This window comes from Cydia amplana, chromosome 14 (assembly GCF_948474715.1).
Source record: "Cydia amplana chromosome 14, ilCydAmpl1.1, whole genome shotgun sequence".
Classification (NCBI taxonomy): domain Eukaryota; kingdom Metazoa; phylum Arthropoda; class Insecta; order Lepidoptera; family Tortricidae; genus Cydia; species Cydia amplana.
The window spans coordinates 15,027,695-15,054,015 of record NC_086082.1 but is presented as its reverse complement, the minus strand read 5'-3'; the positions used below and the strand labels follow the sequence as shown (position 1 = coordinate 15,054,015).

Below are 26,321 nucleotides of genomic sequence, written 5' to 3'. Positions count from 1 at the left end.
TTTTATTAGTTACTTTATTTACTCCAGTCATTATCAGTCTTAATAATCAAACATTTGGTCACGATTGAGGTATTAAAAAAAGTACAATCAACAAATGAAGATATGACCGTCAGTCAAGTTTGCACGTCGTTTAGTTGAATCTATATTTATCATTGATTTAAAACATGGGTCATACTCATTTGTGATACACAATCGTTCAATCTATAGCCTCATTACATTAGGTAGTTCTCGATTCTGTTTGTAAATTTACGTTTACACGAACACAGAGCGGATTTCTTTTTGTAAAAACGTCTAAAAATATAAGGAACTCTGAAAGACTAATTAATAATTTAAATGAAGCATTGCTGATCGTACGAAAACTTATGTTAGATATTTTTGGACGTTTTCTTGTGAAATACGCACTGCTTTTACACCCATTTGACGACAATTTATATAAGTAAACTTAGTTTTTCAGTTGCATATATCCGTGGACGTATTTTGAAGCATTTTCGCATTGACCAAAACAATAGACAATGCAACCAATTTTATCGGTGTCCAAGAAAATGCTTGAAAAATACATCCTTTAGAGTCTGGCCTGCCACCGTGACACGGTCTAGTGTAGGATATGTCTATGAGACACCGTCTGCGGACCCCAGGCAGTTTGGGGTTAGGTCTTGTCATTTTGTAAGCACTTTTCTAAACTTAACGTCCAGCGTCAGTCTATAGTATCCAATACTATCAATATCCATACTCACCGGAGTGGAACGAGGGTTATTTTCCTTTATGAATAAAAACTGAGACTATTTTATAACGGAATTACCTACCTTTACCTATTTTTTGCTTTATAATATCAAAAGTTATCTGTATTTAATGATATAGAGCTAAAAATCTACACAAAATTGGCATTATGTGCAGGATCTGCTATGGTTTCAGATTAAAACATTAAGAGTTAACGATGATGAGAGACATTATAAATTGTCGTCCTTTGAGAAATAAATAAACTTTTGACCATTAATAGAGCTTATCTCGTCACAATAAGGTTTACTAATAGTCATTTACTGGTGAAGAGGTCAGTTACCAAGGCATAAATAAAGGAATTTGTAATCAATCCAGTCCATTCAATTTTATTGCTAAGTGAACTGTCTTGATTACTGGCCCCGTGTAAAAGGACTACCATGATCTTGGGGTCGTGATCCTAAATGGCAAAAATGTGTTAAGATGATTATACTAAACACACAAAGAGATATCTTTTAATTAAATACATTTTATCTTATCTTATTACATTTCCCCTTGGGACTAAGCACAAAATCGCGAAAAAAAAAACTAATAGACACCGCGAAGGCCCAAAGTACACGAAACTGGCCCAGAGGTATATTTTTCAGTTTCATACCGGTCCCATGGAAAACCTAGTTCAGAATGAGCATCTTAAACAATTTTGATTGAGATCACGACTCCAAAATCATGCAGTTATTGGTTTCATGTGTAGGCTTAGCGGACTGTCTGGATTACTGGCCCTGTGTGAAAGGGCTATAATGGGAGTGTCTTGGTAGCTGGCCTCGTGTATAGCCCCCTCCAGACTATGTGCGTGAATCGCGGCGCGAACGCGAGTGTGGAGGGGGCTTATGGTCCGTACTGTGTGAGCTACCACTTGTCCTGTGTGAGGACCGTGGTGTTGTATGGCGGGGAGTTGATGAGTTTGCGCTCGGCGCCGGGCGCTTTGAACACGCTCGCTTGTTGTTGCAGCTCTGTTGAATAAATACAATGGATCATATGTCGTAAACGAACTTTAACTAATTTAAACAAAAAAGTGATCACACACACACAAACATCTTTCTGAGAGCAAATGCACGAGTAACTAGAATATATGCACCCCTTCCTTCATTGCATAGGTTACTCATCACTGTAGGTCTCTAGGGAACAACTTGCCCTGTCGCAACCTTTTTCTATCTGCTACCCAGCCCAGGGGGCCAACCGCGAAAACCGAAATTCGCAAATTGCGGGGATCTTTCTCGTTTACTCTAATGAAGGTGTAACAACAGTGACGGAGAAAGATGCTCGAAATTTGCGTACTTCAATTTTCGCGGTTATAGGCCAGTGCAGCGCAGTATCCGGAGCTGAGGGAATTTGGTCAGACCGTCGCATTGGGTTTCTTTCTAAAGCCTGACCAGTAATATATGATATTGTAAAGGCGCTGTTATTCTCATGTATAGGGTGACAGTTCAGTATAGTATGGAAAAATTAGTTCCAGTGAATAAAATCCGCAACATGGCGCGTGATCATATATTCCTGGTCAGGCTTTACCTATGGCGGTTTTAACATTGGATGCGGATTCGCACGCCGCTCTTTAATGCCAGCGGGACATCGCTATACATAGGTATACACATACATAGCATACTTTGGTCGATCACTATCGACTTTTACCAATGATGACCACTTCGATATACCCAGAAGCCCATATGTCATATGTAAGATAAATATATGTACCTGCGATGATTAGCAGCATCTTCCTGCGAGCTCCGAAAGCCGTTACGCCTATCTCCGTGAGGTCCGCCTCGTTTAGCGACGCGAACGTAGACATGTCTAGCTCATGCTTCTTGAATAGATCTGTGGAACAATACATATATATATATCAGGGATCGGAACCGGTTTTTTGCAAAAACATAGAAATAACCATATTTTTCGAATTATTTTATACTCCAAATGTAGCACTCAGTTGTGTTTTTAGGTTACGACTTCGTATTATTAGATTGCCCAATTAGAAATGAAGTAATTAGCAAAGAACGAAAAAATACCGTTTCCGTTCCCATACAAAAAATACCGGTATCCGATCCCTGATATATATATATATATATATATATATATATATATATAGTTGGTCAAACCAAAGTCAGTAAAAAGAACAAAAAAAAAACTATACTGATCCTTTTCTTTTGGGTGCTAGTACTAGTGGAAGCCAAAGATAGTATTATTGTCTCTTTAAAATGAGACAGTCCTTTGACAAACTATATGTATTTTTTTTTCTATGTTTTGGCTTTTGTTAGGTTAGCCAAAGTCAAGTTGTGAAGGTATTAAAAGTTAGGGAAAACTATATGTATTCTTTGGCATAAAATCATCAAGAAATCAAAGAAGCTAAATTAATTTTGACGTCAGCCTCACAAGTTAGAAACGAACTTCCAACTTCATTAACAAATGGCTTTGAGAGTTTTGACGTTCCTTAAGCATGCGTGCCTATTGTATCCGTAGTCCCTTAGGTAGGTACACTTCATCACAAGAACCCTCGTTTATTGGCTCAATTTAAAATATAAATTCTCGGTTTAGGACACAAGATAACAGAGGGCCTACCGCGAATCACGCAAATAGAATTTTCGCTATGTGCTAAGCACTCTTGCATATTCGAGCGATAGAGGCAGAAAACGAAATTTATGTAATAGCTGCCTCACTACAAATACACTTCGTTTGGTGTCTACAATACAACCACATTTGACATATGTGTACCTTGTATACTTATAATAGTTATAATGTTGTAAGTACATGATTGCAATGAATAAATTATTTCAAAACAATTTATGGCCACTACGGTCGTAAAGTAGACAGCCAACAAGGGACTTACCAATGTATTTATGCAGTCCTATCTCGCGAAGCAGCTCATACAATTGCTGGTAACGGCAAGGTTTTCCCGAAGCCTGTGCAGCTTGAGGCGGCGAGGGTTTCTCCACGATGTTGGGGCGCACGAGTTCCGACCTGTTCCAGCCTTTTTCGGGCTGAAAACGGACAACAATTTAAGTCACTTGCACCAACCCACTAACCCGGGGTTAACCGGTTAAATTTAGAGATGCACCGGATATCCGGTTACTATCCGGTATCCGGCCTATCCGGCCATTATTTTAGTATCCGGCCGGACACCGGATAGTGGCCTACTATCCGGCCGGATACCGGATAGTAATATTAACACATTTTGGGGTAAAAAATGGAATCTACAAAACAGTCACGGTCATAATGCTAACGACACAGTAGATAGAAATGAATACGTAACCAATGTCACACAATACACTTATTTGTTTACACAAAAATACGCGCGCGCACTTGTAACTATAAACGAACTTGCTACGTAATGACATAATAAAACTCGTTACGATCCTAGAAATGTGTCCGCGCGAACGTTCACTACGAAACAGGTCGAAAAGTGCACGACGCGCACCTGCAAAACTCAAAATATAGGTATAGTTCCGCTGGCCGAATATCCGGCGGCCGGATACCGGATATTCGGCCAGTGTCCAGGCCGGATATCCGGTATCCGGCCAAATAACTATCCGTTGCATCTCTAGTTAAATTGTTAACCCAGTGTTAAATTGTACTGGTGACCATGGTAACTCCAGGTTTAACCGGTTAACCCTGGGTTAGTGAATGGTGCAAGTGGCCCTTACGGAACGGAATACACACTCGTATTAGACGAGGCGATTAAAGAGAAAAATAGCGAACGTATTTTTTCAACATTTTCACACTCGCTTCCGCTAATCAGTTTGATCTTCACAAGAGTTAGAACCTGCAAGATAAAACTAAGAAATATCACCAAGATACACTCACAACATAGTACAAAGACTCAATGAATTGTTGATTGACAAACATAGAATGGGAAATGTAGGTATCTTATACCTTAAAACGAACAATTCTTGTATATACTTATATATATTTATATATTTCGGGGATCTCGGAAACGGCCCAAACGATTTCGATGAAATTAACTATATTGGTTTTCGGGGGTGCAAAATTGATCTAGCTAGGTGCGCTTTTTCCAAAAGCGCATTTTTGAGTTTTTATATGTTATGTCTCCCAGATATTACTTAATATAAACAGGGCTCGGAACCAGTTTTTTTGTAAAACCCAAAATAGCCCAGTATTTTTTATTATTTTATGCTCTTTACATAGGCATGAATCATGTATATAGGTAACACCTTCGTATTCTTAGATTGTCCCATTAAAAATGAAATAATAAACCAAAGAACGAAAAAGAACGAGATAATACCGGTATTTTTTGTATGAAGAAAAAACCGGTTCCGAGTCTTGAATATAAATTTAGAAATACAACGGTACGCGCCTTGCATAGTCACGCAGATGTTGTATTGTATTCTTTACTTGTAGGTATTAAAGGTATGTATAATACTTACAGTAGTGGCCATCTCTTCCTTCAAATTGATAGGTCCAGGGGAGGTGTGGCTAAAATAGTACCCCGACCAGCGCGGCGTCGGCATTCGGTAGTTGCTACCCACTTTTTCTTGCATGGCCTAAGCAAAAATATACTTATTTAGATCATTAAAAATTATTTAGAAATAATTTTAATAATTTTATTTTTAGAAATAATTTTAATCTTGTAAGATTTTTATTATTGTATGTATGTTAGTTTGTAAGGTATGGGTATCTAATGGGCCTTAGTTGCCTGACAATAAATGATATTTGGATTTTTTTTTATTAATACTCGTATAATCCTAAAGTAATGGTCGTTGGAAAGTTTCCGAAATTGTGAAATTTCCACATGGAAAAATTTCGGTATCTTCTCATATGTGGCTTTCCATTACAAAAGAGTCCTTATGCTTATTGTAAATGAAGCATAAGAATTCTTCTCTAGTGGAAAGACACATATTTTTGTATGGGAATCGAAATTTACCATTTCATAAATGAAAGTTGCATTTGAAGTTGTCCTGAAGTTCCCGAGACCTTTATCAATTTTTAGAAAACTTTCCGTAACTTGCACATCTGTAATCCTAACGGCCATCACAGAAACTTCTAAATTCAGAGGCTAATTAAATGGTCTCTGGTCACAGAAATTCGTCATAAGAACTATTCTATACCTATTTTAATTAATAACAAGCAGAAATGTCTGCGACCGATGCTATAAGCTTAGAATAAATTTAAAAGTGGAAAAATTACCGTCTTGGGCGAGCCCTAGACCCATAATATGGTGGAAAGATTATTAGGCTATGGATGAGGTCTTGGTGGCTCAGATGGCAGACCGCTGGAATATGTAGACCAGCGGTTCTCAATCTTTTTTTTTGACGGAACCCTTTTGGAAAGCGAAATACTTGATGGAACCCTACAATAAAACAATAGTTTTTAGAAGTGTATTTTTTTATTAATAAGCAGGGCCGGATTAAGCATGTCGGGGCCCCTAGGCAGTGCAATGCTCGGGGCCCCCTTAGGCCCTTACAGTCAATTCTGCATACATAATGTTCATTTTTCAGTTCAGGGAAGTAAGTTTGTGGTTTTAATTTCAACCTTCAGGTGTCGGTTGAGCCGATCCGAACATGCCGAGCGATGTCTTTTTCGCTCTTATTGCGTGGACATAAAGCTTTTTCCTATCAGTTTTTGCCGATTCCTTTTTGCGTCAAGTGTGGGGAGAGCCCTTTTTTTCTCAATAGGTAGGTAGTTAAATATTGTGCGAGGCTGAACAGCGATTGTCCGACCATAATACCATACTCCGAGCCACATGCATGATTAAAATTAACGTAATAATGAAGATATTCCATAGGTTTAAATTACTATTCATTCACCAGTCAAGTTAGCATGTAGATACAGGGCCAACCAGAAAAGCAGCAAAAAAACGCGAGCGCAGCGAGCGCGAAATTTTTTGTAAAAAAATGGTAAAAACGTGTTAAAAAGGCCGGGCCGGGCCTAAAAATCCGAAGTTCCCCAGTGAGCAGAGCTTTCATGCGAGGTCAAAGCCGTGCTTCAGGATAAGCTCAGCTAGAGCACAGACGCCAACCAATGTCCATTGTATTAAAAAGCGAGACCGCAGGCCGAGCTTGGCGCAGCGAGGCCAAAGGCTAAGCTGAATAAGAGGAGATTTGGAAGACAAACCAAAAATGGAGGTAAAAAGTGAGGCTGAAGGTCGAGCTCAGCAATCTCCACATTACTTAACAAGCCCGAAGCGTACTTATAACCAGCGCGGTGAGCTTTCATGCGAGGCAAAAGGCCAAGCTTCTGAAATCAATGTTTATATTTGTTAAAAAGCGACGCCGAAGGTCGACCTGTAAGAAAGCAGCGCTCTGATACGAACCAATCGTCAAATGTTACTCGACAATAATATAATGTCTTAAGCAAGAGTTACTCGGAGATGAGGTATTAGGCCCTCGGGAGCCTGAAAATCGAGCTCGATATTACAGACTTTAAATCTATAAAATAACATAATTTATCTACACACATGTCATTAGTGCTCTATAATGCGTTCAGAAACCGTAGGAAATGACAAGCTTTATTACAACCAATTTTACTATGAGAACTTTCTTATCTGTGGTAGTAGGAAAATTTGTACTTTAATGTACGAGTACATAGGTAACGTTATAGATTTTTGTAAGGTTATGAGTTTAAATTTGGAACAGCAGTCAAAACTCAAGTGGGTCTCTATTCTAGTATCCATAGATATTAAAACAGTTATCGATACGAAACGTCAATTTAGTATGTTTTTTTAATATAAACCCATAGAAGGTAGCATCCTATAGAAGTGGTCTACGCGTGCCTCCGTGAGGGACAAAACATATAAATTCGACCAATCATAGCGTCGCATTGCGCCGCTATGATTGGTTGAATTTATTTGTTATGGTGGGCAACAAATGAAGTCGACCAATCACAGTAGTCAATTTACGGTGGGGAATAAAACAAGATGTGAGACTGTGACAAGGACAAACAATAATAGCGCTTTCGCTGCTACTCCTACTGAAAGATACATAAGACTATCCCGTTCTGTCAGTTATCCCCACCACTCATGCCCAATCCAGTTATACTAGATTCATGTATAAACCGCACGATATTTGATCTCGAGTGACATGAGAATAGGGACTTCATTCTTTTGTCTAGGAATTAAAAAAACTACGGATATGTGACATGCGTCAAAAAAGTTTTCATTCACGGCCATTTGACGTACAGTTTATCTTTTAGTTAGTTTTAAGTATGTGTTTAGATAAAGTAGTGTATGTAACTGTACATAATTAGGCATTAAAATACGAGTGTGGGTTTAAGAAACGAACGTTAGTGAGATCACACGAGTCTCATTATGTAGCAGTCACATAAACTACTATTACATAATCATCTAATGATTGTGTATCTGAGAAACTGACATTGGACATGTAAGTAGGTATAAATATTTAGGTACAATAAAAACAATATTTATGAATTTTGGCCATATGAAACAAATATTGTTTTTGGCGCGCGCGGGGCCCCCTAGCCGAGGCGGGGCCCATAGGCAGTTGCCTACTCTGACTTAGGGTTAATCCGGCCCTGTTAATAAGCATAATAATTATGCTTATTTTATTATTCTAAATTATTCTAAATTCTTGCGGAACCCATGCAGGGGTGTCGCGGAACCCTAGGGTTCCGCGGAACACACTTTGAGAATGGCTGATGTAGACAGTAATTTTTCCACTTTTAAATTGATTCTGAGATTATTCTATATTTATTTTGTACCTTGCTAGCTTCGGCCTTCATTTTGCGGTACTCGGTGAGCGGCGACAGTTTGCCGAGTGTCTCGAGGGTTTTCTTCTCGCAGCCTGGCGCGCGGCGCTCCGACAGAGGCAGGTCGGAGATTATGCTCGCTATTTCTGAAAGATAACGGTATAAAATTAACACATTCATTGCCACCCGGCCAAACAAAACATCCGCACCAGAGGGCCGATTTTTGAATTTCGATCGCTCGATTTCGTCACTCGAAAATCGGTGGAAAACGGTGGTATCGACCACTCGTTTTCAATTCTATTAGTAGAATTTATATGCCTAGTAGTGGAGATATTACTGAACGAAATACACTAAATCGAGCGATCGAAATTCAAAAATTGGCCCCCAGGCCACAAACATTTCTTCATATAAAGGTGTTGTACCACGATCCCGACTATCGGGTCGTTCGGCGTGGGAACGAAATCATAAAATACCCGATAGTCGGGTTTTCGGCACTGAACTGAACGTGTTAATATAACATGTCTAGCACAAACACGATCGATACAGTCTCTTTCATAGTTCGTAGCTCTTATAAAACGATGGTTGATCGATATGTCGTTGAAATTGCATGTATAATTACTTAATACGTACATAACGCATGTACGAGTGCTGGAAGATTCTACTTTGACTTGCTCTATTTCTAGTTTTGAAATGAGATGCAAATAGGTCGTATATGACATGCTATTTCAATCAACCTCAGTACTTTACCTGTACCTACCTGGACCTGTATGCACTACCTGTGTAATGTACATACAATAAAGTTATACTACTACTAACTACTACTACTTTTTGTACAGAGTCAGACTGAAATAGTAAGACACGTTCGTACGTTTGCGTGAAAATACGAAGGATAATAATTAATATTATGTATAATTATGCACTACATCTGTAACTAAAAGTGGCCGAAAAATCGATTGCAAGATTTGAAGGTCCATACATACATATGTATATACAAAGAATTTAGGTATATACGGGGTCAAGCTAAATAAAACCGTTTAAAAACATACATATTTGAATTGAATACCTTGTTGAGAGCGATCCGTGTCGGAAGGCGCGGGGCTGTGCCCCTTGCTGATAGGAGACACGGACGGAGACGCGATATTGCTGCCATCGCCACCTGACAACATACATCAATTTTAATCTATTTTACAATTTGCCTACTATTAAAGCTGTAGCTTGGTCATAGAGAAATATAGTAAGACAAGAGTGCTCATTCCATACATCAGTTCAGACTATTAATTTCAGTGTCTACATCTAGCATCGAGTAGCGGAACTATCAGTACTGCTGCTTGACAATAGATGTAGCACCGACCGGAAAATCTTATCTCAACAGCATAAGACTTTCCGGTCGGTGCTACATCTATTGTCAAGTAGCAGTACTGATAGTTCCGCTACTCGATGCTGATAGTTCCGCTACTCGATGCTAGATGCTAATAGTCTTTTTGGTACTAAAACTGATGTATGGAGTGAGCACTCTATGTATTTTTTTCTCTATGGCTTGGTTTGCGCAACTTACCGGAAATGTTCTGCGTATCCAAGGACACGGAGCTTCCGGTGAAGTTGCTCTGGTATCCGCTGCTCGCCTGCGAGCTAGAGTTCAGCAACTGGCTCAGCGTAGTCTGTGGATCAATAAATAAATAAATAATAAAAACCGGCCAAGTGCGAGTCGGACTCGCGCACGGAGGGTTCCGCACCATCAACAAATAATAGAGCAAAACAAGCAAAAAAAACAAGCAAAAAAACGGTCACCCATCCAAGTACTGACCCCGCCCGACGTTGCTTAACTTCGGTCAAAAATCACGTTTGTTGTATGGGAGCCCCACTTAAATCTTTATTTTATTCTGTTTTTAGTATTTGTTGCTATAGCGGCAACAGAAATACATCATCTGTGAAAATTTCAACTGTCTAGCTATCACGGTTCGTGAGATACATCCTGGTGACAGACGGACGGACGGACGGACGGACGGACGGACGGACGGACAACGGAGTCTTAGTAATAGGGTCCCGTTGTCCCCTTTGGGTACGGAACCCTAAAAAAGCATTATATTTCTTACAAAAAAAATTACACACTTAAATAAACCAATTACTACAAAACATTTCTACGTTCTAACATCGCTTTAAAATTTATAATAATATAATAATGTAAGAACTCCTCGCTACTCGAAGGTGTGGATCCATATTATATCCATTAAACTATTGGCTGTGGCTATATTTTTAGGCATGTGGTGGAAACTAGAGGCGATTCCCCAAAATTGTGAAATTTAGACCCTTGGGGCTCAAAAAGTGAACAACTACTGAACAACTTAATAGCTAAACCTTGTTTTTATATTTCAAATAATAAAATGATAGGTCGATTGAATGAATTTGCCCAACCATTTTTAGGGTTCCGTACCCAAAGGGTAAAAACGGGACCCTATTACTAAGACTCCGCTGTCCGTCCGTCCGTCCGTCTGTCACCAGGCTGTATCTCACGAACCGTGATAGCTAGACAGTTGAAATTTTCACAGATGATGTATTTCTGTTGCCGCTATAACAACAAATACTAAAAACAGAATAAAATAAGGATTTAAGTGGGGCTCCCATACAACAAACGTGATTTTTGACCGAAGTTAAGCAACGTCGGGCGGGGTCAGTACTTGGATGGGTGACCGTTTTTTTGCTTGTTTTGCTCTATTTTCTGTTGATGGTGCGGAACCCTCCGTGCGCGAGTCCGACTCGCACTTGGCCGGTTTTTCAATTTAGTTCAACACGGGTTTTGTGTACTAAAAACTTACATGTCTACCCTCTGGCATTTGCTGATATGTGGGTTGCAATATCATTGGTGGCTGCATGCTGCCCATGTCCGGACCGTTTGACATAGCTGCGAATAAAGTTTTATTATCATAATTTAATAAGACTACCTTCTACAATGAATAAACAAGCCCCCCCAAAAAAGGTAGTTGCTAAACCAGCGGTCGGCAATCTGCGGCCGGCCCGTGAACTGTCACTTGCGGCCCGCGAGCCTCCCTGGCAATTTAGTATGTAATATTGACAAACGACAATGTCTGATATAGTCATAAATATTAACAAAAGTACGGCCCGCGTCAACTTCGTGACTGCTAAAATGTTGCCGACCACTGACCTAAACTATCCTATAATGTCAAACGTCTTGCGCGGCATTAAAATGTTTGACGTTGTCAAACTGCGCACTGTACAGTCGCCATCATATATATCGGAGCGGCCAAGGTGTTCACAATATCTGAACACGCACTTTAACGCCTTGATAATAGAGGCGTGTTCAGATATTTGTGAGCACCTTGACCGCTTCGATAAATCTAATGGCGACTGTACAGTTGAAAAGTTGAAATCGCTCGCGGCTTTATACACGTGGGGTATTTTTGAGCTCTAATGGTCAGGCATCTATAGGTTAGTTATTCTAGTTTATTGGTTAGGTACTCACGGTTCCAAGCGTTATTCTTGTACACATTGACCATGTTAGGGTAATGGAACTGCCCGGGCCGGGGTTGAGGGGACGGTATCAGCCAGGTGTTCGGGTAGACTGGTGGAGTGATCGCCACCGGCGACAATGGGCTGGGGTAGCCTCCTGTTAAATTTAAATTTAGATTAGGTACACTAGAGAGGAAAATAATAGAGATATAAATATGTAATCTAAAATCTAGAAAAAAAGTTTAAAAAAAAACTACGCACTGCTTGTCAAAAAAGGCACAGTTAACTGTGTTGTGTACTCGCGAAGTCTGACGTGGATTTTATATGATATTTTGACAGTTTAGTACCATCACGCTCCGCGATTGTTAACACATTTCGGGTTCTAGCTAAATTGGACAATCCATAGTGTAAGTATAGAATAGAACAACCAATTTAGTTAGGACCCTAAATAGCTTAACAATTCCGTTTGGTGACTGTACAAATCTCGCGGCAGCTCTTATCAATCTACCGAGGGTCTTCCTTAGAGAACATGTAAGTACGTGATTAAAAAACCTAAAATTTGCAACGAAAGAATTCGTCCCCAGGATACAACTTGACTAATCTAACACAGCCCTTTTACCGCCAAAGATATCAACCGCTACATAGACGTGGCGTTCAAAGAAAGTGGTGTTGATGGCCAGGCCTTCAGCAATCCCGCTCTTCGCTAACTTTGTTGGCAGGGATCACATGCGGCCCGCGAACCGAACTTTGAAGGTCCTGTACTATTTGAGAATGGTGATTTTCCCGCCCGATAGGAACTATAGGAAGGCAAGCAGATTTGTGTGTAAGTATTGTCACAGAATAAGTAGATAATAGTACTATCGGAAAGGACACTTCTTACAAAACCGAAGTTTGACAGCGATTCAGGGTCGAATTGTGATAGCCTTTTCGGCTATTTAGGGTTGTCAAAATTCAAATCATTATCTTGTCTGTTCTCCGGAGCAATGCTGAGCCGAACGGAGCCGAGTTTGCCCGAAGTCAGGAGTGTCTCCCCACTGGTGTTGTGTGTAGAGATGCACCGGATATCCGGTTACTATCCGGTATCCGGCCTATCCGGCCGTTATTTTAGTATCCGGCCGGATACCGGATAGTGACCTACTATCCGGCCGGATACCGGATAGTAAAATTAACACATTTTGGGGTAAAAAATGGAATCTAAAAAACAGTCACGGTCATAATGCTAACGATACAGTAGATAGAAATGAATACGTAACCAATGTCACACAGTACACTTATTTTTTTACACAAAAATACGCGCGCGCACTTGTAACTATAAACGAACTAACTACGTAATGACATGATAAAACTCGTTACGATCCTAGAAATGTGTCCGCGCGAACGTTCACTACGAAACAGGTCGAAACCTGCACGACGCGCACCTGCAAAACTCAAAATATAGGTATAGTTCCGCCGGCCGAATATCCGGCGGCCGGATACCGGATATTCGGCCAGTGTCCAGGCCGGATATCCGGTATCCGGTATCCGGCCAAACCACTATCCGTTGTATCTCTAGTTGTGTGTCTCTCTTACCAGGGGTGGGTGTCTGGAACATGGGGCTAGCGTAGTTGGTCATCTCGGATAGCTGCAGGTTGTATGGCGAGCACGGGGAGTTGGTGACGGTCGGGTGCGACGGCGAGAACGACGTGTACACGAACGGCATGGATGACAAGGCCGGAATGCTGTATAAAAAAGTTACTATTTGCAAGAAATTATGTCTTTAACATTAAAAATTACAATTCTTAAGAGTTTCGTTGTTAACCAGAAGCTTCTATATTTTTTTGTATACAACGTCGGATGTAAAGTTGTAATTTATCTTCAATAACTTCATTTTTCGATTTTTCGCTTTTGTGATCTGACAGATGGGCCATATGGCAAATTGGCAATCCTTGCACATGCGTTTAATTAAGTCGCTTTTGTCTGGTATTGTTTATATTATGCTGGCCACATACGTAACGATAAATCGTTGCGATAAAACTGTACAGTCCGACTGTGCAGATAAATCGAACCGTGTGTATGACAAATCGTACGATAAATCGTTGATCGGTGGCAGTTGCAAATTATATTAGAAAAATCGTTGTCGATGCGTTTGCACAGTTTTATCGTTGCGTGTGGATGGCGATCGGTCATTTCGGCAGTACTTCATGTAGCTTGCTTGTGTGCGCACGTTCGTTCCTCAAGTAAATAATGAAAAATATAAAAATGAATCCATATTTCTCTTGGTCACGGCATCACGCGTGAACGGCTGGACCAATTTCGCTAATTCTTTTTGTCTTAAAATTGGTCAAGCAGATCTTGTCAGTAGAAAAAGGCGGCAAATTTGAAAAATGTAGGCGCAAAGGGACTTCGTCTCATAGAAAATTTGAATTTCGCGCCTTTTTCTACTGAATAGATTTGCTTTACTGTCTATATGTTAGTTATTGTCAGGAGAAGTTTCTTATAACAGAAAAAAAAATAAGAAAGTTGCGCGGAACATTAGAAAATTTAAGAAAACTTAACTACCATATTAACTTTCATGACATGGATAACATGTTTCTTGCGTGAGCTTCTGCGGAGAACTGACGATCGACGCCGATATCGGAGGCGTGTGGAGGCACTAGGAACGTTCGATTTATCTGCACAGTCGGACTGCACAGTTTAATCGCTACGATTTATAGTTACGTGTGTAGCCGGCATTAGTGATCATGATTCCACTTAGTAGGTATATGTTGCAACTTACAACCTCATTTCGTAGTTTATCATAGAGAACCATCAACGGGATTTTATATATGTCATTTCTGACTTTACATTATTGTCAACGTATATAAATAGTCTATTAAATATATATTAATGCTTAAATAACTAATTTACATCAGTATACTTAGGCAGTACCGCAGTATACAATAGGGTTATAATCCAGCGGAGCGGAGTAAGTAGAATTAGTAGTAGTAAACTCTTTATTGTATACAAAGACATATTGAAAATAACATACAATTAGTAAGAAGTACAAAGGCGAACTTATCCCTTTGAGGGATCTCTTCCAGTTAACCTTTGAGTAGATAGATAGATAGATAGATAGATAGATCATTTATTGATAAAAATATAAAAAGATTTACATGTCATTTTCTTATCCTATAAGTACTATACATTATTATTAATTAGGTACACTGGTAATATCACAAATTACAATAACATGCAATGCGGGTGTTTCCACTACTTAAAATAGGTAATTTATTTAATAATTGTGTAGATGGGTCAGTGACTTGTAGCAGTTAACGAATTCGTCAATACTGTAGCACGCCATGTCCAACAATATCTGCTTTAGTTTTTTCTCGAATATCGAGTCAGAAGTAGCTTTTAACTGTTCGTCTGGAGTATTGTAAAGTTTTATGCCTACTATGTGTAAGGATTTTTTAGACTTTGCTAGACGTCTCGGGGGCACGTATAGGAGGTTGCGTCTACGCGTTACAGTCTGGAGTTTTTGGTGATTAGAGGGGATCCACTCGAGATTGCGTCGTATGTACTTGCATGCTTCGAGTACGTATACAGAAGGTAACGTGAGAATTTTCAGCTGCTTAAACAACTCCTTAGCATGGTAGTCTGAGGGTTTTTTAGCCATTATACGGATTGCACGTTTTTGTAGTTTAAAAACTTTTTCACGTTCCGCACATGTTGCCCATAGGTCCACACCGTAGACTAATATCGAATGAAAGTACCCAAAGTATGCTGTTTTTAGATTGTCTTCAGATACGCTGTGGGTAAGTCTAGACAAGGCAAAACATGCTGAAGAGAGTTTTTTGCAGATTGCTTCTATGTGGGGAGACCATGTTAGACCAGCATCAATTTTGAACCCCAGGTATTTAACCTCACTTACTTGAGGTACAGGCGTGTCATTTATTGTAATATTGAATCGCTCTTTCAAGTTATTTTTGAGTTGGAAGTACATTATGTTTGTTTTTTCGATATTAAGGAGCATGCCATTTGCTGTAAACCAGTCTGTGATATTCTGCATGGTTCGCGAGAGTTTAGATTCTAAATTACTAGAATTTTCTGCAGTGACTATGATGCACGTGTCGTCAGCAAACATAACGTACTCCGCATCGTCGGAGGCGGAGGTGATGTCATTGACAAGAATTAGAAACAGGTTGTTTCCTGTCACCGATCCCTGGGGCACAGCACTGTCACCTATTTCTTCAACATCGGATTTATGCGCTTGAACATACGTGCTTTGTTTCCGCCCGTTTAGAAAGGACTTGATTGTACGAGCGAACGAACCGTTTATACCGTACTGTGACAGCTTCAAGAGAAGGAGTGTGTGGTCTACCATTTCGAAGGCACGCGACAAGTCACAGAAAATTGCTAGATGAGAAGAGAAAGTGAAAAGAGGGTGACAAATGCAGCAAAATGTACAAGGTACCAGAAAGATAAAGGATATAAATACATACGAAATTTATAGGATAGATTAAGTATTGGTTGATTCCCGCACGTCTCCTCTCTTCCAACTTACGTGTACTAAAAGCTTCTGAATGGTAAGCAGACATTAGGCACATAAAATCCTCACCTGTAGGATTCCGGGATCTCTGCTGTGATGACGGACTCCTTACCGCCGAGTAGTTCTCTGCGTGCTTCGTACAGGTCACCTAGCAGAAAATACGATATTGTCAATGACAATAATAATGTTGTTGTAATGATATTTAGTCCCTGGTGCAGACTTAATTATACGGCAAATGCATGATGATGATGGAATTTCCTTTTGCAGAGTTGCTCCTTTTGACTCACAGATTGATTTAGGAAGGGGAGCCAATCGAATTTTTGATGCAAAATTTTGACTTCAGGGGGGGTGCCCCCCGAAATTTGTAAAAAATAAAGTTTTGCTATTTGGTCAAGTTTGGTATCATTTTCGTGTAACTCAAGGATGCTAAATTCATTTTTGATATTTAATTTATATGGTTTCATATAAATAATTTGAAAAAAAAAATAAAAAATGAAAATTTGCTATTTTTTTTCGGAATAAATGCTAAAATTTTCCTTATTTTAATATATACACAAAAAATATAAATTTTATGAAATAGCCCTACTGTTCCTCGTTATAAAAAGTATACACATGGCATATTTATTTCTAAAAAATGTGAAAAAAAAAAAATGTAGACCTACTTTCGTTTCGACCACAAGCTCGACGAAGAGTATACAACGATGTATGTTACAGCTATTAGAATGGGGTGCCATTTTACGGTACCTATGATTCCTGTAGCATAACTAAGCTTGGTTGATTGGTGAGAACAAAACGGTATTTTACCTGCACATCTCTCGATGTCCTTGATGACGACAGACGCGATTCCCTGCTTCGGTTTGCGGCGGATGTTGATGTACACGTTGTATTTGTACATCAGTGTAACAGCACCATCATGATCTAGCCTCTACTGTTTCAGGTACCTATGATTCCTGTAGCATACTAAGCTTGGTGGGAACAAGACGGTATTTTACCTGCACATCTCTCGATGCCCTTGATGACGACAGACGCGATGCCCTGCTTCGGTTTGCGACGGATGTTGATGTACACGTTGTATTTGTGCATCAGTGTAACAGCACCATCATGATCTAGCATCTATTGTTACAGGTACCTATGATTCCTGTAGCATATTAAGCTCGGTGGGAACAATACGGTATTTTACCTGCACATCTCTCGATGCCCTTGATGACGACAGACGCGATGCCCTGCTTCGGTTTGCGGCGGATGTTGATGTACACGTTGTATTTGTGCATCAGTGTAACAGCACCATCATGATCTAGCATCTACTGTTACAGGTACCTATGATTCCTGTAGCATACTAAGCTTGGTGGGAACAAAACGGTATTTTACCTGCACATCTCTCGATGCCCTTGATGACGACAGACGCGATGCCCTGCTTCGGTTTGCGACGGATGTTGATGTACACGTTGTATTTGTGCATCAGTGTAACAGCACCATCATGATCTAGCATCTATTGTTACAGGTACCTATGATTCCTGTAGCATATTAAGCTCGGTGGGAACAAAACGGTATTTTACCTGCACATCTCTCGATGCCCTTGATGACGACAGACGCGATTCCCTGCTTCGGTTTGCGACGGATGTTGATGTACACGTTGTATTTGTGCATCAGTTTGACAGCAGCGTCGGGGTCCAGGCGGCAAGCTTCCTCGGGGACGTCGAATATTACTACCAGCGGGAGGCTTCCCTGTTGAGAAATGAAGGTTATAAAAGAACGTTTTAGCAAATGGAAACATGAAAAAATTGTAAACGGTCAACCATAGTTATAATAACCGGTTGACTGATGTCATTGTGTGACAACTCTACGTACGCGGTAATAGAAGAGTCATGACAAAGTGCGGGTATAGTTGCAAATTCGCGCTAGAAACGTGAACTTAGCTAACAAATGAAAATTTTGGTAAAATTTGAGTGTACCTAATATTACACAGTTGAATTCTGTGTCGGTGTAGTCCCTAGTGTGTTACGTGGAACTGTGCGTGGAACTTAGAGTCTGTGCGGAAAGAGAAAAGTCGTGAAATGTATCGGGCCCAATACATTCCTCGACTCTTCTCCTTCCGAAAAGACTGACACCCTTTTACACCTGCGCTGCCCCAGACTGTCCCTTATTCACTAGGGCCACAGAATTTAAGTAGGTGTTTAATGATTTCACAATGACCTACTTTGACCTTACCTTTAGTGCGGGGTGAGGGTAATCTAAACTCAGCACAAGCTCCTGTCCAGTAATAGTGACGCAACTCTTCTTAATCACAGGTATGTTGGCATCATCAGCGTCAGGGACCATGATTTGTGTGTTGGTTGATTTATGATGACCTTGAGCTTGACATTGACCTTCTATTTGACCTTTACTTACCACAAGCTGCTGCCTCGCCGTGTAAACATCCTTAATCTGTCCAGTAATAGTGACGCAAGTCTTCTTATCTCAGGTATGTCGCGATCATCAGCGTCAGGGAACATGATAAGTGTGTTGCTTTCTTTATGATGACCTTGAGTTTGACCTTGACCTTCTATTTGACCTTTACTTACCACAAGCTGCTGCCTCGCCGTGTAAACATCCTTAATCTGTCCAGTAATAGTGACACAACTCTTCTTAATCACAGGTATATTAGGATCATCAGCATCAGGGAACATGATTTGTGTGTTGGTTCCTTTCATGATGACCTTGAGTTGTTCGGCGCCGAGGCCTACGACCACGCTGTGGTGGATTGGAGAGATTTCTAGCGACATTTGGACATGGGTTTGGCTCTGTAAAAAGGGTATTAACTAAGTATTTATCTAAAAGGCATATTTAGAGACAACGATAATGTGAAGATGGGACATTCCACAGGGTCTAATTTATCGGAGACGCGACGTGTATGGCAACTACACCTACCCCACACTTTTCTTGAATGTCCCATGCCCCATGGGTACATACTAGGCACTTTATTAAAGGCTCATATCGTCATGTGTCAACCAAAAATTAATTTCAACAAAATGTGAAACAAAAATTGTGATTGTCACCTAACAAGCATTCTGAAACGGAAAACAGTTTTTGAAGACCCCTCTTATTTTGGACAGACCTACACAGGACAAATGATGTTGGAAATGTATGGCCTTTTTTTATTTATTTAATAAAATACAGTGTTACTCTTTACTCCTTAAGAAAGGCCAGGTCAAGAGCACCCTAAACCGGCGAGCGTGTATGAGGAATGTTAAGAAAGTAACGGAAGCGAAAGAGGTATCGTAAGATGTCAGGATCGTAGCAAGTGGAAATCCGTGGTCTCTGCCTACCCCTCCGGGAAATAGGCGTGATTATTATGTATGTCTATAATTATATGTATGCACTCTATTTATTTAATCGTATGGCATAAATACAAAAAATAGGCAATTTTGTACAATAATATACAAAAGAAAAAAAAATTTAAAACGAAAATTTAAACGTCAACATTCAGGGTGCTGAGCCAAACAACTGCGTCTGGTGTGAGATGCAGCAGATCTTCTGGTGGCCCTTGGTATGAATGGAGGGGGCCTTGTATGCACTCTTGAATCTATATTCATAGCCCCGCAAAACTCAACAATGAGTTTGACCGAGTGTGGGGTCATCATCAGCCTCTATATAGGTAGTTATGTAACTTAAAGTAACTTATAGTAGGTAATTAATTACTACAATATATGATGGTAACTTTACCGCAAGCTGACCGCACATGTAGTTCATGAGCAGCCCCGTAGCTTCCATGGTGGCCTGAACCTCCCATTGTACTCCCTTTACCACTAGAAGATTTGCGTGGAGCTTGGGACGGTTGCGGAGCATGACCTGGTAAAAAAAAACAACGGGATGCACTCCGGGAGTGCTGGCAGAAGTGAAAACTCAATTACTATTGCAAAATGTCTGCAGCACTATGTATAATTGAGGTTAACGCCATCTAGCGTTATTTCGTCGCATTACTTGAAACCACTAAGCACATCACTGTTAGTACTCGAGTTATATTAATATCAGTTAGATGGAAACTCACTAACAAAATGCATTTAAATGAATAAAGAAAAACTCAAAATGACATTGTAACAGTTTTTTCTGTCCGTCTTACGGTCACGTGATCTGTCGCGTTAACATTTTTTCCCTTGGAGGATATAATCAAACGGAGACGCCATGTCTGTAATTTTCTGTACAAAACAGTCTGCCGATTTTTGCGGGGGAGGGGAACGTCAAATGTATGCGTAACGTAAAAATAGCCATGTCAGATAAACGTCAGTCCATACATTGTGTATGACCGTTGGCCGCCTATTTTCGACAGAGGGGAAAGCCTGTTAATGGCTACTCCGTTTAGTTGTATCCTCCAAGTTTTTTCCCCATCTCAAAAAGTGCACAGCGCCGCTAAAGAAGTTTTCACTTCAAAAAAGTTTTTATTTCGTCACATTTTATCTAATCTAGCCTCGTGTTCTCCCTTTAATATCTCCAATACTAGACATTAAAAGTCTACGAATAGAATTGAAAACGAGTGGTCAATACCACTAGATTTTTAATTAAAACCACAGGGGTTCAGGGGGGCGATTTTTGAATTTCGAGCGCTCGATTTCGTTACTTTAAAATCTGTGGAAAATGGCGAAAATTGAAATACGAGCGATATACATTTTATTTGAGATGAAGGTTCGCAGTCGCTCGCAGGTTGAACATAATAATGGGTTGCAACTTGCAACTACATACGTTAGTACAGTAAGTAAAATATATTGTATACACATATAATATATATTGATATACCCCAAGTTTGTTTTTGAAGAACCCTTTGAACCTTCGATATAGATGCCGTAGGTATTCTTAGAAACTTGAAGCTACATTTCCTTGGGAGTACTTAATTCATAATAATAAAAAATTGCATTAATTTTTTTCACAGGCACTATTTTTCACTCACACACACGAAACACAGCTCATCAGGAATAGGCATTTCATGCAGCTTGTGCGTTTCGTTCTAAGAATCTTTAGTTGTGTAAGAACTAAGAAAGAAAGAGACTGCTATGCCATTATAGTGGAATTCACTCGCCTTAAGGCGGCCATTTTGAAGTTCGACCTGTAGAGGAGAACGGAAGCCAAAGCTGAAAGAAAGACCTTCGCTCTAGCACGGTCAATAAATAGATGAGTTACCTGCACATTATATTGTTCTTGTATCTGCTGCACGTATGGGGAGTTGATGTCGGGCAGCGGCTGAGATGGCGCCACTATCGGCAGCTCGAAACAGAATACCAGTGGAGTCAGCGCCTGATGAAAAAAAACAAAGGTCAATAAATTTGCAATGGGTTGCCATACGATCAACCTTTTATTATATCAAGACCGGGCACTGAAGATATTTGACAAACGAATTTGAACCGTAATTAGCTACTATATGCTACTATTAAGGTTGAGCAAACAAAGCAATATACAAACAAATGGGACCAGTGAGAGGATAGTCGAACGGAGTGTGTCGTAAGTGTAACCTATACATTTTTATTTATTATATAGATGTATATCTTTCATGTGAAAGAAAAGGAGAAACACCGTTAAGTCATCTCTCACTCGGCCCCTTTTTCGCATAAGTGCACGGTCTTGATATAATAAAAGGTCTTTGCATACGATAAATAAAATAAGTTGCAAAGGATATTTTTGTAGGCGCAAAGGATTTTTTCTGCTTTTCCGGAATACCGGACAGGTCATTGGTCCTCAAGACCCAAGTTTTAATATACACAGACATCAACAGTCTGTCCATAAGCCGCCAGGGCGGCGCCACAGGCATGCACTTACCCGAACGCGAGCCCTGGCTCTCTCGACGCGTTCCATATCGCCGGCGATAGAAACTTGGTTGCTCTTCTTGATGGCGCTGGTCCGATTTGAATCCGGGAAGTGGATATAGCAGCCGGTCTCCATCGCTTTACTGTTAGTAACTACGTATATTGATGACTGTACCTATGCTCTACGTGCAGCCCTAAGTGTAAGGCCTGAGTGGACGCTCGAAGCGGAGCGTTCGGCGGGGCGTGCAGCGTGGCGTCGGGCTCACAAGTGATTTGAGCAGCGTGCACTAAGGCCGCTCCTATACGCGTGCATTTGTTTAACATGCACGCCGCACGCCCCGCCCCGCTGCACGCCCAACTCGAGCGTCCACTCAGGCCTTACACTAAGTGTACTTACCCGAACGCGAGCCCTGGCCCTCTCGACGCGCTCCATATCGCCGGCGATAGAAACTTGGTTGCTTTTCTCGATGGCACTGGTCCGATTTGAATCCGGGAAGTGGATATGGCATCCGGTTTCCTCCATCACGCGCTTTATTGTTAGTCCTCCCTGGAAATGGTCCATAATTGAGTAAAAATGTCGCCATGTACCACAACACCTCGTACACCGAGCGTAGAATAGAATCACGCGTACCAGATCCACACATCCACTTTTTCAAACTAGATTGCTATTAGTATTTCACAATGGTACTTAGTATTTCACAGTGTTATATAGGTACTAGTAAAGATTGTTAGTCATTTGAAAGGGACGGGTAGTCTATCACGCGCACGACACTGTGACGGTGCACTCGCTAAGATCACAAATAAATACATGTCCTTTGAAAACAAACTACTCATAGATGAAAGTTTTTACAGGTTATAACACACTCGTTTGTAACAAAAAACACGTCGACATACGTGGGGGAACCCTAGTACGTGATTTTTGGATACGACAAATGGGGGTCAATCCATGAATTAATTATTAATTTATTACCTTTCCGATGATGTGCGAGTGGTCCGTGTAGCTGACGTCGATCTTCATCGTCACACGGTTGCTCTGCCGACAACGTACGTATACATAATTACTAGTAGACTTAATTAATCAGAAAATATGCATATTGAACGTTACAAGACCCCCCACCCCTTCCCCTACTTGGCCCCTGCCGGGCTAGCACATGATTGGCGCGACAGTACCTCGCGGCGAGATAGAATACCCGTCCCTCTTTTATTAACGTAGTTAGAAAAAGACGGGTAGTCTATCTCGCCGCAAGGTAGTGTCGCGCCAATCATGTGCTAGGTATACTGGGAGGAGGAAGACGCGGGCACGGCTAGACCGGCTAGTCAAGCTAGACACTAGAGTCAGGCTAAAGGTGACAGTCCATTTCCAACCGCAGCTGCACTACTGTTCATTTTACTATGGAAATTGACAGTAAAACACTACTAGATAACTAGACAGTACTAGTAGTGCAGCTGCGGTCAGAAATGGAATGTTACCCTAAGCCTCTGCAGCGTATTACTATTTGATAGCACAGAGTCTGCGAGTGCTATTTCAAACGTCATAATTGCATAGAAGTTTGACGTTTATGTTGACACTTCCACGCTCTATGCTTTCAAATACGGTGCAGAGTTAGAGTAAGCTCTTCAACCCCTACCTACGTACCTATTATTTAATTACCTATAACGTGCCTATAACATAACTTACATAACTCTAATGGAATAACTTAATAAATAGGTACACACCTATAAATAACGGCTGCCGTAATGAACTTTTAATAAAGTTTACGAAGTCAACGATGGCTAGTATACGTTGATGACCTTGGAATTAGGACTATCTAACTAACGCCTTCTTAAACAACGACTGACGCGAAACAGTTTGCTAATTGTCAAAAACAATAATAAATCAATACTTACAAATTCCTTTTGCAATTGATGTGTTTACAATTCGCACAGCTTAATATTAGGCTATAGTCGCTAATGTTACTATTTGTTAAATTAAGTACAGTCCTGTACGGCATTACATTAAATATTTATGCTTTCGCAGTATATAAAAGGGCAATTAAATAAATGGACGCTTAGCATACTAGATTATTAACCATTAGATCGACCAACCTGCGAACTGCAATGCAAGTACCTATCAAACATCATCATCAAACATCTATTCAGCAAATTGGCCACAGGGGCACTTTTACTATTAATCACATAGTTAAAATTAAAATAACTTACCCGCGTATCCAGCAACTGCATAATCTTTTCTCTCGCTAATTTCACATCATCGACCCTGCCAGCCACTCTCACATGAGGATCTAAACCACAAATATAGTATCACTATCAGGACAAACAACATTAAGGTTAAATATAGGTACAACAATTATTACCAAAAAAATCACTAAAATTATTATCACGAATTTTTCTAATAAGATTATACAATAATTCATCACTATTCTCTATAGAAACCATGATAACTTCATTTAAAAACCTATAAAATAATAAATTGATTGCTAATTTTGGTTTTATGTAACGGACGCTTTAATATTTTCAAACTTAATGCAAAGTGAGCCGTCCTGGCGCCGTTGCGTCGAGACTTTTTGGCGCCGCCGCGCGCGCCAAATTTTGAGCTCGCTGATAGGCCAACCGAAATTTTGAGCTTTACGCTGCGTTCAAAAATAGGATACTTTCACTCCGCGCTAAGTTGTCGTTCTGATTTTTATTTAGAAAAAGTGTGACTAACCTTTTTTTGAGCGCGCTCCGATTTTTAAACGCGTTGGCCAGTTTATCAATGTGTTAGTGTCATTCATTATCTGAAAAAATAATTTTATATAAACAATTGAACTGTTGACTTTGTTTAATTAATTTGAACGTAAAAATAATTACCCGGTGAAAGAAAGCTTGTGCCGTTTGAGATTCGTCCAAATTATCTGGAATGTAAAGAAGAAAGTAAAAACTTTGGCTGCAACAATAAAAAAAAAAGTTTTTTCTGTAAAATCTTACCAGCCAGCATTGTCTCCAACCGGCGTCTGTCAACACGGAATCGTTCTTGGTATACATCTTCGACACTATTCAAGCCGAGAATCACAGCGAGTTTTTGGAGGTCTTCAGCTGACGTAGAATTGCTCGTGCCGCTTTCTGACGCCTGTAATAATTAATTACACGACATTCATGTATAACTTAATATCTACACGGTCTATACCCTTACTTACAGCATGTGGTTACTACGTACACTAATGTTTTATATTACGACGGAGGCAAATAAGCAAACCTCCAGCTTGATGGGAAGCGATTACCGTAGGAAGTGTGTACTTGTGTAGCAAGTGTGGGGCCCACACTTGCTTGTTTGCACACTGTGGGTGTTACTATGTATAATTGTATATATAATTATATACACGTCACCGTCCTTCAAAAACTTGTACACTCCTTTTTTTAGGGACATACATACACATTACCCTAGCCTAGACTAGAATCTATAATAGTCTACTATTTTTTTTGATTACTTTTAGGTTGAACTGGATCTGTTCAGTATCATTAAATTATTATTAAGAGTATCAGGATTTAGGATCAAGCTACAAGAATATTTGTCTGTGAAGAAACTTTGCAAATTGGAAAAAAAAACCTTTTTTCTGGTAAGCGGTCCATTCCAAGCTTTTATGTTTACGTTTAAAAATAAAAGTGAATTAGATTTTTATATTTAAATTATGTAACTAAACATAAAATCGTTATGTAAAAAATATGAATCACTTTATGAGTCATGCCGTTAAATCTTAAAATGGCGGATGGTTACGATGTTCCAATCAGGAATACTTATTAATATCTAAACAAAAAAATACGTGTATTGCAGATCACTTACCTCACTTATTGTATCCTTGTCCGAATTATTTTTAAACTCCGATAAATGAGTTTTAACAGTTAAAAAATTACCTGAGGCCATGATTATAAAAAAATATAGATTCTTGAATGTTATTAATAGCCGTCAAATAACAAAACACATATATTATTCGCTATAAATAATTTTGAATAAATACATTATTATAATAAATAATTCCTTGATTAAAATTTAGATATATTAGAACGACTGCACGTATTGCTTTGCTGGACCTAACTACTTCTACAAAAAAAGGTCAAGATGTCCATAAAGATATCTTATTTCAAAATGAGGGTAGATATTTTATTCAGTTGTTGTTTCATTT

At 39.8% G+C, this 26,321-nt stretch overlaps 1 protein-coding gene across 1 annotated transcript; it reads right to left on the bottom strand.

The window, feature by feature from the left end:
- Positions 1-1,605: 1,605 nt before the first annotated feature.
- On the bottom strand, positions 1,606-26,245 carry LOC134654230 (protein bicaudal C homolog 1). The gene is made up of 22 exons (XM_063509700.1): positions 25,982-26,245; positions 25,129-25,270; positions 25,012-25,055; positions 24,869-24,938; positions 24,364-24,443; positions 23,135-23,197; positions 22,562-22,711; positions 21,545-21,658; positions 20,096-20,221; positions 18,955-19,173; positions 17,950-18,118; positions 16,463-16,541; positions 13,456-13,604; positions 11,900-12,043; positions 11,235-11,320; positions 9,977-10,079; positions 9,485-9,577; positions 8,434-8,567; positions 5,145-5,261; positions 3,590-3,740; positions 2,464-2,583; positions 1,606-1,724 (listed from the first exon to the last, which is right to left on the bottom strand). The coding sequence occupies exons 1-22, from the start codon at positions 26,060-26,062 to the stop codon at positions 1,621-1,623; spliced, it is 2,538 nt and encodes an 845-aa protein (XP_063365770.1). The 5' UTR covers positions 26,063-26,245; the 3' UTR covers positions 1,606-1,620.
- Between the last annotated feature and the right edge of the window lie 76 nt (positions 26,246-26,321).

Coding starts and splice junctions, on each gene's coding strand:
- LOC134654230 (XM_063509700.1), bottom strand. CDS start 26,062: ATGGCCTCAGGTAATTTTTTAACTGTTAAAACTCATTTATCGGAGTTT. Junction 8,568..9,484: donor CACGGATCGCTCTCAACAAG/GTATTCAATTCA, acceptor GTTATCTTTCAG/AAATAGCGAGCATAATCTCC. Junction 1,725..2,463: donor GATGCTGCTAATCATCGCAG/GTACATATATTT, acceptor TTTATTCAACAG/AGCTGCAACAACAAGCGAGC.